The following is a 15,390-nucleotide window of genomic DNA, read 5'->3' on the forward strand; positions in this document are numbered from 1 at the left end:
TGGCACGTTGTCAAAATAAGAGATATTTGTATTGTCTCTGCTTTCTGAAGTCCATCAGCTGATCAATTTGGCAGGTCTATCAGTATTTGAAATGTGATTATCTCCCAAATTATAGGATATTTATAAAAATTTCCAATCATTATTAATGACTGTGTTCAATATGCTTTATCTGTAAGAGAAAAAAATGAGAATCTGCCCCATGTCCAGCAAGAGTAGAATGGTTAAATGAATACCGTATAGCCATTAAAAGGAATGAAATTGATCTTCATGTATGAAAATGGTAAGGATGTCAAGACAACATGTTAAGATTTTTTAAAAGGCAAGCTATAGAACAACCTTATTCAACTAATGAATCATTGCACATTATATCAAAAACTAATGATGTCCTATACCTTGACTAGTTGAATTTAAATAAAAAGACAAAATCTAAAATTTTCTAATTTATTAAAAAAAAGAACAGCATTATTCAATAGAAGCAGAACGCAGACCACACAGTAATTTCAAATTTTCTAGTAGAAATATTTTAAAATGTAAAAAGAAGTAGGTGAAATTAATTGTAATAGTGTACTTTATTTGACTCAGTATATCCAAAATATTTAAGCATGTCATCAATATAAAATTATTGATGAGGTATTTTACATTATTTTAATATAAATCTTCAAAACCTGATGTGTGTTTTACACCAACACCACGTCTCAATTTAGACAAACCACATTTCAAGTACTCAGTAGCTGGTCTTGACCAGTGGCTATGGTAAGGGATAGTGCAGCTACAGAACAAGTGTGTAGTATCCAAATTTTCAAACAACTTTAAAACCAGCTATATAAGTATTGTATAGAAACAGAAAACACGGGGCGCCTGGGTGGCTCAGCTGGTTAAGCATCTGCCTTTGGCTCAGGTCACGATCCCAGGATCCTGGGATCGAGCCCCGCATCGGGCTCCTTGCTCAACCAGGAGTCTGCTTCTGAAACCTCTCCCTCTCCCTCTGCCTCTCCCCTGGGCTTGTGCTCTCTCTCTCTCGCTCAAATAAATAAATAAAATCTAAAGAAAGAAAAGAAGACACTAAAGAGAAACAAGAAAAGACTAAAACAGCCATTTCTATGGAGTGGGGTCATGGGGAAAGGTGTTCAGGGCTTAGTTTATAAACACTACTATTTGAATTTACTATATGAGGATTTTAATTACTGAAAAAGTAAGAGGAAAAGAAAATGTTTTGGAATTAGATGGTGGTGATGGTTGTACAATGCTGTGAGTGTACCGGAAATTATTGAATCTTACACTCTGAAATGAAGAAACCAGTGAATATTTTGTTACGTGAATTTTATCTCAACTTTTAAAAAATATGGATCTAGAACAAGATTCCCAACTTTGGGTAGGGGGAAGAATAAGACGAATGAGTTAAGAGTGCTGTTGGGATTATAAATGCTTTTAATTTTTTCTAATTTTCTCCGGTACACATGTATTGCCTTTCATATGGGGGTGGTGGTAAAATAAAACCATTTAGGAGAGAAAGGTCTTCTCCCTTGACAAAATCTGTGTGCTTTGGAAACAATACCATGTTCTTGTGTTGGCAAGTACACAAAGTCTAACTCTTGTCCAGCCTGTGAAGTATACACCTGTCCGTGCCATGTTTAACCGCCATTTGGTAAAACAAAGAAGCCATTTGCCTTTTGCTATAGGGTGTCAAACAGCAGAACTGACAGTCCTTTCCTTCTCTGTGTCTTCGGATGTTATAAGGACAGGGCTGTGTGCTTGCATTTTGAAACAGAGCAGTCCTGGGTATTAAGCTCAGGTTGCCCGGCTTCCAGCTTTAGAACTTAAATTCTCTTTGACCTGGCTGGCTTCCTGTCCTTACCTTGTGCTTCTGCTGTTCACCTGGTAACACAAGGTGGTAAATGCTTGCTTCTTTGGAGTGGGGAAGGGAATGTGTTAGATAAGTTCTTCAAAGCACCAAGAGATGAAAGGTCCAGAAAAATAAAAGGTTCTTCAACCCCACCAGAGACTCGAATCACCCAAAAGTAAATGGAGAAGAACTTATGTAACCACTCTTTGTCTTCCAATAAATAAACAGATAGGAGCTGAGCCACAGAGTCTCCGAGGCTTCTCTTAACCCTTGAATGCACGGTGTTTTTCATAGGCTCACCAGAATGCTGAGATTTCCCCTGTGCGTGCTTAGGGAAGTTGTTTTGTTTAGACCTCACCCGACATCTTATTCTCCCAATAACTCCATACCGGGTAAATGAAGGAGAATTCACAGGACAAGATGACATTGCCCAGGTTTTAAATGCGTTGAAGACCCTACTGTCGTTTAAGGTATTTGTGGTGTGGAACTTAATTTGCTTCAACTGCCTGGTTTGTTGTGACTGAAGTAGAATCTCATGGACCTGGGAAAGGAGGGCAAGATGTAGAAAGTAAACAAACAGGTTGCAGAACAAACTGTAAGCCTGATCCATTCAGTGTTTAGAAAATCTATGAAATTATGTATCTATGTATCTATCTTGGATTTATCTATGTATTTATCATCTACCTACCTACCTACCTACCTACCTACCTACCTATTAATCCATCTTGGTGAATGGATAGAAATGGCCAAATGGTTACCACTACATACCCCTGGGAGCGAGAATAGAGTGTATAGAGAGCAAGGGGCAAGGAAGGACTCTCACTTTTTACTTCACGTTTCTGTATTGTTAACATGTTACTGGGTTGTTTTGTATCAAAAGAGATTTAATAAAAATTGCCAACTGTAATCATAACTACCCCTCTGACAGTCCTCGCAGACGGCTCACAAAGTGTCCAGAAAGAGTTAACACAGAGACTTCCAGATGTTTGTAGTGAGGACAAACTCCTGATTTGGTGGTGGGGGTGGGGGAAGGGTTAGAGGTGAGAAGCAGCAGAAAGTGAGGAAGGGAGGGGAGGGAGGGCTGGCCACCCAGTTCTCACCCTAACCAATAGCACAAAAGTTCCAGGCCCAACGCCCATTTGTGCAGACTATTTCAGGAGTCAAGAATTGCATCTAAGCCCATTGTCACTGTGACCTGTGAAAGAAGAACACTAAGAGAGCTTCCAGGTTCGTCTCCTTAGAGGCTGTTTCTCCTTTAGTTGGAAGGTAAAATCTCAAGCCTCAGCTAATCTGGTGGTGGTAACTGGGATGTATGCTTTTTTCTCTATGGTGTATTGACTTCTTTTTCCACAGGACAGTAAGATGCTTATGGGATAGGGCTTTATTTTTGCTAATGACAAGATTAACACTAAATTTCTAACCACATGGAATGCTTTTTCCCGGTTCTTCTTACTTGCAGAGGGCAAGACAAAGCCTGTTGAAGCTAATATTAGGGAGACTCTTGGGTAGGTTTTGCATGGAAAGGAGGCAACACATAGTCTTTGACGGTTTCACAGTTTTCATGTCATTTCCCCTTGGTTGCACTGAGAGCAGTTAAACTTTTATGGGCATTAGGGTTGCACACAGCAAATCTCACAGCAGATAAATAGTCCGTGGAACGGTCTTTGCTATTGTTATACAGTGGGTTCTTGCTTTATTTTCTATCTCAGCAAAAGGTCTTAAAACTCCCCTCCTTCACAAGAAAGCATGAGAAATGTAGCAAAACAAGGCAGTTTGGGAAGACATGCCTAGTGAAATCACCCTGATTTGTAGGTCCAAATATGGCCCCCCAGAATGGTGCTCTGCTCTTAGAATCACAGGGACCTCCTTTTCCCCGTAGGCTCCGCTAGCGATGGACCCATATGTGATTCAGATGAGCAGCAACAGCAACCTCCCCTCCATTCTGGATGTGCACGTCAACATTGGTGGGAGAAGCTCCTTGTTGGGAAAAATGAAAGGCAGGAAGGCCAGATGGTCAGTGAAGCCTTCAGACATGTCCAACAAAACTTTCAATCCTATCCGGGCCATTGTGGACAGCATGAAGGTGAAGCCAAATCCAGACAAAACCATGATTGCTCTGTCAATTGGTGAGTTGGGGACACTCTGGTGAGGGGGGACCATTGTTGCTCTTACCCCCTTTCTCACGGCTGGTTGGAGATGAGAGTAGAGGGAGAGTCTGAGCACTGGGCATGGAAGAGTAACATCTTGGTGGCTCCTTTTTTTTTCTCCCATGAAAAGGGGACCCTACTGTGTTTGGAAACCTGCCTACAGACCCTGAAATTACCCAAGCCATGAAAGATGCTCTGGACTCGGGGAAGTATAATGGCTATGCTCCCTCCATTGGTAAGTTTCTCCTGAGACTCTGTCCGGTGGCTTCCAAATCTTTAGTGCTCTTCTATTAGCAATAAATTTCTAGCAGTTCTCCTTGCTTCCTTGATGCATAGTTCCTAAGGAGGGGCTAAAACAAAATGGTCATTTGGATTTGGGGAAGGAGGTCTCAGAATGCTTAAACACAGCCACCAAGGTCCAGCTTCTTTCCTGGCTTCCTTTAGCACGCTGACCCCTCCTCTCTAAGCTCCCATTCACATACTTCTTTCTCAAATAGCACTCCTCTCCTATCATTGCTAATTCTAGTAGGAAGGCCTTGAGTTTGGTTGCAGCTGCTTGTTTACTGAGCCCTGTAGGTCCTAAATTAATTTACTTACTGCACCATGTAAATAGCTTCTTGGCTTTATTTCCCCTTCTCCATACATTCGTAGGTTATTTTAACTAGGGTTCTGACCGCCTTCAAATGCAGTTGTAGCTGTTTCAGATGAAAGAGATAAAAACAGACTAGAATATAAGGAAGGGGGCATCCTACTGAAGAGTAGAAGGTTGTTTCTGACAGAAAGAAATTATTCTTATTTAGGTGTTTTAAAAATATGTTTCAGATGTACAGCTGTATAATATGACAACTGTATACACTACAAAGTGATCACCACCCCAAGTCTGGTTACCATCCATCACCATACAGTTGACCCCTTCACCCATTTTGCCCATCCCTATTCTTACTTAGGTTTAACTGTCTCCATCTATTTAAACATTTTCACATTAAACATTTTAATAAAATCAGGGATCCTTTGACTTTATTTCAATGTGTTGCACATCTGTCTGTAATGTGCACCTAGCAACATATTCTTTTCTTTTTTAAATTATTTTTATTTTTTTATTTGAGTATAGTTGACACACAATGTTACTTTAGTTTCAGGTGTTCAACATAGTAATTCAACATCTCTGTATGTTATTGTGCTCAGCGCAAGTGTAGCTACCATCTATCACCATACGACGCTAGTACAATATCATTGACTATATTCCCTATGCTGTGACTTTTATTCTCATGACTTACTCATTCCACAAATGGAAGCTGTATCTCCCTGTCCCGTTCACCCATTTTTGCCCTTTCTCCTACCCATCTCCCCCTGGCAGCCATCAGTTTGTTCTCTGTATCTATAGGTCTGATTTTGATTTTTTTGTTTGTTCATTTGTTTTTTAGATTTCACATGTAAGTGAATTTGTCTTTCTCAGTCTGACTTATTTCACTTAACATAATACCCTCTAGGTCCATCCATGTTGTCGCAAAGGCAAGACATAATAACATATTTTTAATGTAGAGTACAAATCCAGTTTCATGCTAAAATAGAATTTTTAAAAAGATTTTATTTTTATTTATTTGACAGAGAGAGAGCGCACAAGCAGGGGAGTGGCAGGCAGAGGGAGAGGGAGAAGCAGGCTCCCCGCTGAGCAGAGAGCCCGATGTGGGACTCAATTCTCGGACCCTGGGATCATGATCTGAGCCGAAGGCAGAGGCTTAACCGACTGAGCCACCCAGGTGCTCCACTGAAATATAATTTTAAAAACACTTCAGAGAGGGGCGCCTGGGTGGCTCAGTCGGTTGGGCGTCTGCCTTCAGCTCAGGTCATAATCCCAGAGTCCTGGGATCGAGCCCCACATCGGGCTCCCTGCTCATTGGGGAGCCTGCTTCTCCCTCTCCCACTCCCCCTGCTTGTGTTCCCTCTCTCGCTGTGTCTCTCTCTGTTAAATAAATAAATAAAATCTAAAAAAAAAAAAAATTAAAAAACACCTCAGAGAGATCTGAGGGACATAACTTTTAGGTTGATTGTTTATACTTTATAAAGTTTCATACAACAAAAATAAAAACAAAGTAAGACCAAAAATGAGGTTTTATCTCATTAAAACAAGTTTATAACTTTTATACCCAAAGTATTAGGGAACTGATTCAACCTGAAAAACCAGAACCAATTTTCCGTGTGACAAATATTCAAAGGATATGAACATTTCATGCCAAAAGAAACACAGATCATAATATATATCTAGGAAAATGCTCTTCCTTATGAATAATTAAGGAAGTGCTGATTTATATAACTTCAAGACTTTATTAAGTGGAACATTATGAAATATTGCATCTAGACTTTCTGATTGAATGAAATCTTTTTGGAAAACAATTTTGCAAAACATAATTTGTATGCTACTAACTCTACTCCAAGTTTATAAGCCAACATTTGGAAGTATTGTCCAAGAATAGAATTTAAAAGAAAAAAATTGTGCAAAACCACTAATAGGTATATCATATGATCTAAAAAACTTAAAAGGGACCCAATGTATTGAATGCATTGATTGTAACTTTTCAAAAAATATAGTCCCTGGAAGGAATTTAGGAATAATCTAAATCCTGTTGTTTTTTTTTTTAATGAAAAATAAAACATAATCACAGTAACCAAGATGGTGCAGAGTATTTTATAGTTTGGAGAATTCTCCTTGTTATTATTCATACATTTGAGCTTTTTTTTTTTTTAAGATTTTATTTATTTATTTGAGAGAGAGCATGAGCAGGGCAGAGGGAGAGGGAGAAGCAGGCTCCCCACTGAGCAGGGAACCCACCTCGGGGCTCGATCCCAGGACCCTGGGATCATGACCTGAGCTGAAGGCAGACGCTTAACTGACTGAGCCACCCAGCCGCCCCCATACATTTGAGCTTATTATAAAAATGTAAAACATCAAGTCAGTGTCTTTTCTCTGTGGTGGCTGAGAGCTAACCTGAATAACACGTGCTCTAAGCAAGAGCAGAAGGTAGCTGGAAGCCCTCTTAACTCTAGAGCATAGTGATCAGCTTCTCCCTACTACTATTTCAGGCTACTTATCCAGTCGGGAGGAGATTGCTTCTTACTACCACCGGCCTGAGGCACCCCTGGAAGCTAAGGTAAGCCTTAGACAATATATCAGCTCTGAAGCGGTATTGGGCAATCTGTACTTTTTTCCTTGTTTCTGTCCCACAAGGAATAAGGATTGCAGGGGGAACAAAAGGTGTGGAGAATTGCCCTTCTCATATAGTGAGGCCACTAATCCATGATTTTATATATATATATATATATATATATATATATATATATATATAAATATATATATATATTTAAAGATTTTATTTATTTGTTAGAGAGAACACAAGCAGGGGGAGCTGCAGAGGTAGAGGGAGAAGCAGGCTCCCCGCTGAGCAAGGATCCCGATGCAGGACTCGATCCCAGGACCCTGGCTGGGATCATGACCTGAGCTGAAGGCAGATGGTTAACTGACTGAGCCACCCAGGCATCCCCTAATCCATGATTATATTTAATGTCATTACAGTATGATGAGGATGTTGCATACAATTTATGTGATGTCCTGTCTTAAGGAGGCTCAAAGGACTCAGAGGTCCCCCTATATTTGATTCTTTGCGAAAGATCATTAAAAAACAATAATTCATAAACACCAAATAAGTAACATTTTTTATTTTACCAGAAGAATCTTTTCTTAAATTTGCAGCTTCCCTCACTCACCTGAAGTTCACTCAGTTGGGAAGATCGAGGTACTATGGCATATCGAATCGATGGCGGTGCCAAGTGTAAATGTCCCTCTCCCTCTATTGTCTACTGTGTGTGGTTGATATTTCTTAACATAAGAGGTGCCCTCGGTCTGTATTTCAGAGAAGAGTCAGGCCTCAAATTTATGGTCAAAAATAAATAAATAACCACGTGAAAAAGTCCAAGGTCAAAATGATCTCTCATGGAAGTCTGCTGAGTCACAGCTGCCATGTCCTTTTTAAAGTGATTTTTACTTCTTTTTTAAAAAAGATTTGTTTATTTAGAGAGAGAGAGAGAGGAAGAACAGGGAGGGGCAGAGGAAGAGGGAGAGAGAGAATCTCAAGCAGATTCCCTGCTGAGCATGGAGCCTGATGCGGGGCTCGATCCCATGACCCTGAGATCATGGTCAGAGCCGAAATCAGGAGCCAGATGCTTATCCGACTGAGCCACCCAGGTGCCCCAAGTAATTTACGTCTTTTAAGTAGTCAACATTTTCAACATTTAGATATGGATATACACAAACATTAATTTCTTTCAATTTTGGCTTAGTACAGTCTTTACTACTTTACTTAGAACTTGTAAAAGTAAGTTTATCATTGCTCCCCACTCACCCATCTGATAATCTCTTTTCTCTTGTTGCTGTGGAACCCCTCACAAAGTGAGCCTTTTCTCTCTTTACAGGATGTCATTCTGACTAGTGGCTGCAGTCAGGCTATTGAACTTTGTTTAGCTGTGTTGGCCAATCCGGGACAGAACATCCTAGTTCCGAGACCTGGTTTCTCTCTCTATAGGACTTTGGCTGAATCGATGGGAATTGAGGTCAAACTCTACAATTTATTGGTAAGCAACTTTTTAATTTTAGACTCAAGGGCTCAATTATTATGTCGTAATAATATATGATCATTATCTTAGCACAGAAAGATCCGGAAGTGGGTGGTGGAGGCCACAAACACATTTTATTATTTAGAAGACGCTGTTAGGTGAGTGTTCCCCCTAAATTTTTCAGAATCATCTTAGTCTCACCCTTTCTTCCTCCCCAGCCAGAGAAGTCTTGGGAAATTGACTTGAAACAACTGGAATCTCTGATTGATGAAAAGACCGCTTGTCTCATTGTTAATAATCCATCAAACCCCTGTGGGTCAGTGTTCAGTAAAAGTCATCTCCAGAAAATTCTGGCTGGTAAGTCCATCAGACTTCATTTGACAGGAGCAGATATGGGGATGGAATCCTTTATCTGTTTCCTGGAATGAGAAAAGAGTCAGTTCCAAGCTGAGGATGGAAATGGGGGAGCTCCACGGGGGTCTCCAGTGAATAGTGTGCCACGGGAATGGTAGGACTTGCCTGCAAGACGAAAAAGGCAACACTTGCCTCTGTACCATTTCCATATGTGGAAGAGAGGGTTTGAAATATCCGGTTGATTAAATGGCAAATTTAGGCTCTGTACCCTGGAAGGGTATAAGAAGAATATATAGTTCTTAAAGAGGAAAACAAAACACACAAACATGAAATGCAAAGTAAAAGAAGTCCAGGTGAATATTAATTGCTAAGGCAATTCACATTAAAAATGATTTGAGCCTGTTTCTCTTATTTTCAGTGGCTGCAAGGCAGTGCGTTCCCATCTTGGCTGATGAGATCTATGGAGACATGGTAAGTCTTGGGCAGGATATATCACTATAATAATCTCATATCCAAATTATTTCATGGAACCTTTAGAGGTGGCATCTAGAATAACCAGAAGTAATTCCTAATCATTTCAGTACAGCAAATCAGTATCCGTGTACTCTAAATAAATAGATCGGGGTGCCTGGATGGCTCAGTCGGTTAAGCATCCAACTCTTGATTTTAGCTCAGTCATGATCTCAGGGTTGTGAGATCGAGTCCCGTGTCAGGCTTTGCACTGAGTGTGGAGCCTGCTTAAGATTCTCTCTCTCCCTCTCCCTTTCCCCCTCATCCCCCCACCTTAAAAAAACATACATATAGATCTACGACACCTTAGCCAGTTTTCCAAAGTCCAAAAAGCTATGAAAATCTGAAGATTTTTGAAATTCATTTGGTGGAAAAACCTGACTTGACCTGATATAAAGATATTTGTAGAATTTTTTATATATCTCACTTACAGATCTATATATTTGTCAAAAATGTAAGGAAAGGGACAGAAATGTTAATATGCTTGATTAGGAGTGCTGTCCCAGACTGCCTTGGTGTTAGGTAATGTATGATACATGTGCTACATAACTTCTCCAAAATCCAAACAGTTCTGCATTCTGCAACATTTACATACGGGCCCGGGAATTTCAGACAAAGCGTTGTGGGCTATTTTATTTTTAGATCTCTAATTCCAACAGACATTCATTCCCTAGAGCAAGCTTCATTGGGTTATACATATTCCTAGGCTAGAATCAGTGTCCTCATTGTAGGCTTCCTTTAATCCAGACCAGAAACCAGATTAAATATCTTGAGATAGTCTCCTTTGAAGCCTCTTGGGCTCCCAATTATGCTTTGGGGTAGGATGAGCCCAGAAATCCAAGGCCCTGTCCCTAGTTATACAAGGTAAAGGGTGGGAGACGGGATTTGGAGGAAAATAAGCCAGAAGACAACTCTAACAAGCATCTCCTCTTCTCAGGTGTTTTCGGATTCCAAATTTGAGCCTCTGGCCACCCTCAGCAGCAACGTCCCCATCCTGTCCTGTGGAGGGCTGGCCAAGCGCTGGCTGGTTCCTGGCTGGAGGTTGGGCTGGATCCTCATCCATGATCGAAGAGACATTTTTGGCAACGAGGTAAGAACAATGTGGTGAAATGGTATGTCTAATTTAGTATACATACATGTATTTACTTTGCATGCACAGTGGTTGGGAGGTGATTTTTGCTGTTGTGTTTTTTCCTTCTTCTTGGCCCTGTAGTTTCTGGGTGCCTGGAAAGATGCCCGTAAGATGGTACTAGTTATTCCTCTCCAAAACTCAGTTTTCCTGTACCTGGCTCTGTGAAGAAGTTCTATCTGCTTCTGATTTTAGGACCGCAAAAAAAGGAAACAGTAGCTCTAATGACACCTGATACTGTTTGCAGGCTTACGATGTGCCAGCGTTCAAAATACGTTATTTTAACTTAATCCTCCCAACAACCCAATGAGGCCAGGATTAGTATTATCTGCATTTTTCGGGTGAGACACATGAGGCACTAAGATGTTGTATAATTTGCCCAGAGTCACACAGAAGGCGTGTGACAGAGCTGGGCTGAAACCCAAGCGGTCTGATCCAAGAATGCTACTAGGCATCATCACTTCCCCAGAGATTAAAAACCTGATGAAAAGAATGGTCAGAACAAGAATCCCCAAAGCTGGAACACTTAAGGAAGGCTAAGTAATATGTTTGCCGGGGCACTTTAGATCCGAGATGGGCTGGTGAAGCTGAGTCAGCGGATCCTGGGGCCCTGCACCATCGTCCAGGGAGCTCTGAAAAGCATCCTGCATCGCACCCCTCAGGAGTTCTATCACAACACTCTGAGCTTCCTGAAGGTAAGGGCAGCCCATGGTCTTCCACTCTGGCAGTCAGGGAAAGCCACCAGGGGAATTAGGAATAATGGGTCCTCATTTCGGGAGCAATGTTCCATTACAGGGCTTCCAAATCAGGTGGCATTAGTGTAACCATCCACCCTGACATTTATCTCATTTCTGGCACTTCACTCGGCTCTGGGCCAAAAGCTTCCAGTGATTGGACTTTTTCTTGTTGACTCCTTATGCCAGCAGAACAAACGTAGGTTCCCTGCCTTCGGTGTGGGCTCTACTTTTAATGACTTGCTTTTCTTTCACTTAAATTTTGATCCTTGACATCTTTCTTCCTCCTCTTATAGTCCAATGCTGATCTTTGCTATGGGGCATTGGCTGCCATCCCTGGACTCCAGCCAGTCCGTCCTTCCGGGGCCATGTACCTCATGGTAAGTGCGTGGGTGGCAGGCATTTGCTGTAGGGCAAGCAGAAGCCAGTCTGCAGCACTCACAGAGACAACCAACTAAGCTTCTGGCCCAGTCATTTTAGGAATTCCCCTTGTTCTGAATTGCCCCAATAACATGATTTAACCTCAGTGTTAAAAAAACAACAACAAAAAACCCTTTTAAAATGACTTAATTTCTCGATTCAGAAAATCGTTTTATGTATAGATACAGGGAAGATAGACAAAATAAGAGGCTTTCCGCACCATTGTACTTCTCAACTAGGATTGATACTGGTTCCCTAGGGGTGTTTGGGAATATATGGGAATTTTGTTTGTTTGCAGAATGACTTGGGGCAGGTTGGGGGGATGCTCTTGGCATTTTGTGGACTGGGGATACTAAATCTCTTGCAATGGGTGGGATTGTTCCATGCAATCAAGAATTTCCTGGCCCATAATGCTTATATTGCCTTTTTAGAGGAACACTGGCATTCTGTTTGCAGCTCTCATTTATCATCGTCTAGGAAGGAACGCTTCAAAAAACTAAAATATTCATATAAATATATCCTCTCTTCCCTATGAAAAATTCCAGGAGCTCCTAAGTGTGAGAACTCTTAGTTATCAGTAGTAGAGTTCCAAGATATTTTGTAGAGCCGCCCTATCTTAATTTCTAGCATAGGGAGTTGGCCTGTTTTCCCTCCTTCTGATAAGTTTGCCTCTCCCTGTTATTGGTATAGGTTGGAATTGAGATGGAACATTTCCCAGAATTTGAGAATGATGTGGAGTTCACAGAGCGGTTAGTTGCTGAGCAATCAGTCCACTGCCTCCCAGCAACGGTGAGTGCTTATGTCTCTCTCAGGACGTTCTCAACTGTTTCTAGAGCCTTAGGAGCTCTCCCTGAGTTGGTCCTTAACCTGATTTTTTCCTCCCCCAACAAAGTGTATTCTCATTTGATAAAATTTAAACTGATGTGTCTCATGGCCTTGATTTAAAATTTGTTTCTCCCCCATCATTATCCCATCTGTACTGGGAAGAAAAGTTGTGGCTGAACATTCTAGGTGAGGGGAAATAAGCTTGTCCCACAAGTCCCTTTTAAGATGAATTAACTGTTACTAGACTTAGCACCCCAATGATGGTGTCAACTCAGAGAAGAAGCAGAGCTAAAATAAAACAAAAACATTTATTTGGTGTCTCAGAATTGCAATTTGGGGAACACAGATTTAGGCAGCAACCCAAATAGTATCCTCCTACCCCCTACCCTTCCCCTCCCCCCAGAACAAAAGTCAAGTGTTTTTAAAGACAAAACGGAATGCTTGTATATATTGTTTGTAAAGAATTTTAGTTGACTGGTGGCAGAAAACTAATCTTGGCTGAATATAATTGGTTACTAAGGCTATCACTGAGCAAAGACTCTTACTATAGCAAGTTGCAGTAAGGAGTAACTAAGGACTCTGGCTGAGTCCTTTTAAGATTCGTGGTTTAGCCCAGTTCAAAAATTCACGGATTCACCAGTGAAGAGGTGCATAAGGTCCATCTCCTTAATGACCTCCTGGGTCCATTTTAAAACCCCCTGACATAAGTGACCCCATTTCATTTCACCTTCCACAGTAGAACTGAGCGAACTGATAGCTCTGAGTAAATGACATCACTGCTTCTTGCTGATCGGGACCCTGGTCATTTTAGGGTGGTTTAGTACCAGATTCAACTGCTACAAAAATAACAGGCGCTTATTTTTGCAGTGCTTCGAGTACCCGAATTTCTTCCGAGTGGTCATCACGGTCCCCAAAGTGATGATGCTGGAGGCCTGTAGCCGGATCCAGGAGTTCTGTGAGCTGCACTACCATTGTGCTGAAGGGAGCCAGGAGGAGTGTGACAAATAGGCCCAGGTCCATTCTCTTGAGCATGTGTCCCATCCGGGGAGGGCTGGACTGGGCCTTGCTGTTCCTCAAGAGGAATCAGGTGCCCCTACTGGGAGAGGGGCCTCAAAAGCATGTCAAGGGTTCAGAATTGCTCCTGCTTTCCCCCAACTATGTCCACATACACACTCTGCATCCCAGATTCTCCTCTCACTCTGCTCTGCTGGAGTGACTCACTAATTCATGAATCCGCCCCCTCCTATATGACTTCCTCCTTTTTTCCTGAGAGTACTAGGTGAGCAAAATTTACCAGAAAGTGGTAGATACAAGAAAAGTAAAAGCTCATGATGAGAGAAACAAAAGATTGAGAGAATTTGTGCCCCCAAACATTTCCTCATACTGTAAGTAAGAGTACACTCTCTCCAGTCAGGTCTGAGGCCCAACTCTGTTACTGCTTCACTTCAGGTATACCTCGCTTTATGCAATAGAACTATAACGAAAGAAGTTGGGGACACATATATTTGGTTTGTTATATTTTAAACACATTAGGAAAATTTGCTAATTTGAAGGATCCCTTACAGAAACCTTCTTGTTAATTTTTTTAAAAAGAATAATTGATTGTACGGGGCGCCTGGCTGGCTCAGTTGGTAGAACATGTGACTCTTGATCTTGGGGTCATGAGTTTGAGCCCCACACTGGGTACAGAGATTACATACACACGTAAATAAATAGAATTACTGATTGTAAAGGTAATCAATGGACTTTCTAAATTTAGATATGTGTACATCAGGGTTTCTTAAAATGAGGGCACATCTGTAACTTTAAAAAAAAAAAAGAGGAGGAATCAGAGGACCTTCCAGAAATACTGTGGTGTAAGGGCCAGAAATATCCTCACTTATCATTTTTATGGAATCATTGCTTTTGCTGTAAGGTTGATATTGATTTATTGATATATATATTATATTATCTTTTCATATGTTTTCTAAGGAACATTTATATTGACAAGATCCTTTATTTTGCCAAGGGCATAAATTATTGTTTTTCTTCTTTTTTTAAAAAAAAATAAATTTTTCTAAGTATGCTCTTTTGGAATGTGGTTTTTCTCCTCTGTAGGGAATTCTTATTTCTATTGAACAGCAATTCTTATTGCTGTTCATTGTTTAGTCTGATTGATGCACTACCCACTAGGCTTCATTTATTTCTTTGTCCATGTACTGACATTTGGAGTTACTTAAGAAACACTATTCCTAAAACATCTTATTTGGGAGTTCAACTTCTGGCTTCCTACTTACAAACAAGGCAAACTAAGAAGCAACATTACAAACCTCTGGCATTTGACTTCACACTTTACACTTTTTGGGATTCCCAATCTCTGGTCCCAAATTCCTATGCTCTAGATCCACTAACCACTCAGTGGTGAATGAAACTGAAGGGGTTCAGTTGACCCAGGGAATGAGAGATATCAGACATCTTTCATTATGGGCCTTTTGCTTACAAATCCTCTTAGGCCCAGCTGACTACTTTTTTCCTCACGACTTCTCTTAGAGGAGGAAGCATGAAGTTATCTTGCAAGGTTGGGGGCGGGAGTATACTATAATCAGTCTGGAGATTACTCACTAAAAGAAATTTTCCTCATCTAGAAGAGGAACTTCAGGTCTCAACCCTGCCAGTCACACCCAGTTAATTTCCTTTATAAAAATAAATACCAAATATCCATATTTAGTGAGTTCCCACTAAAATTTACCTTTTAATTTTCTTTGGCAAATCCAAAGGGAACATACAACAATTGAGATGATAAAAATTTGTTTCCTGTATGCCACCAATGCCAATAATTTT

At 40.9% G+C, this 15,390-nt stretch overlaps 1 protein-coding gene across 1 annotated transcript; it reads left to right on the top strand.

Annotated features, from left to right (window-relative positions):
• Positions 1-2,986: 2,986 nt before the first annotated feature.
• Positions 2,987-14,635, top strand: TAT (tyrosine aminotransferase). The gene is made up of 12 exons (XM_021703158.1): positions 2,987-3,109; positions 3,723-3,969; positions 4,121-4,225; positions 7,072-7,139; positions 8,458-8,616; positions 8,817-8,955; positions 9,371-9,423; positions 10,400-10,552; positions 11,158-11,286; positions 11,622-11,705; positions 12,436-12,534; positions 13,438-14,635. The coding sequence occupies exons 2-12, from the start codon at positions 3,735-3,737 to the stop codon at positions 13,576-13,578; spliced, it is 1,365 nt and encodes a 454-aa protein (XP_021558833.1). The 5' UTR covers positions 2,987-3,109; positions 3,723-3,734; the 3' UTR covers positions 13,579-14,635.
• The last annotated feature ends 755 nt before the right edge of the window (positions 14,636-15,390 follow it).

The sequence above is a fragment of the Neomonachus schauinslandi genome, chromosome 16, assembly GCF_002201575.2.
Source record: "Neomonachus schauinslandi chromosome 16, ASM220157v2, whole genome shotgun sequence".
NCBI classification, from domain to species: domain Eukaryota; kingdom Metazoa; phylum Chordata; class Mammalia; order Carnivora; family Phocidae; genus Neomonachus; species Neomonachus schauinslandi.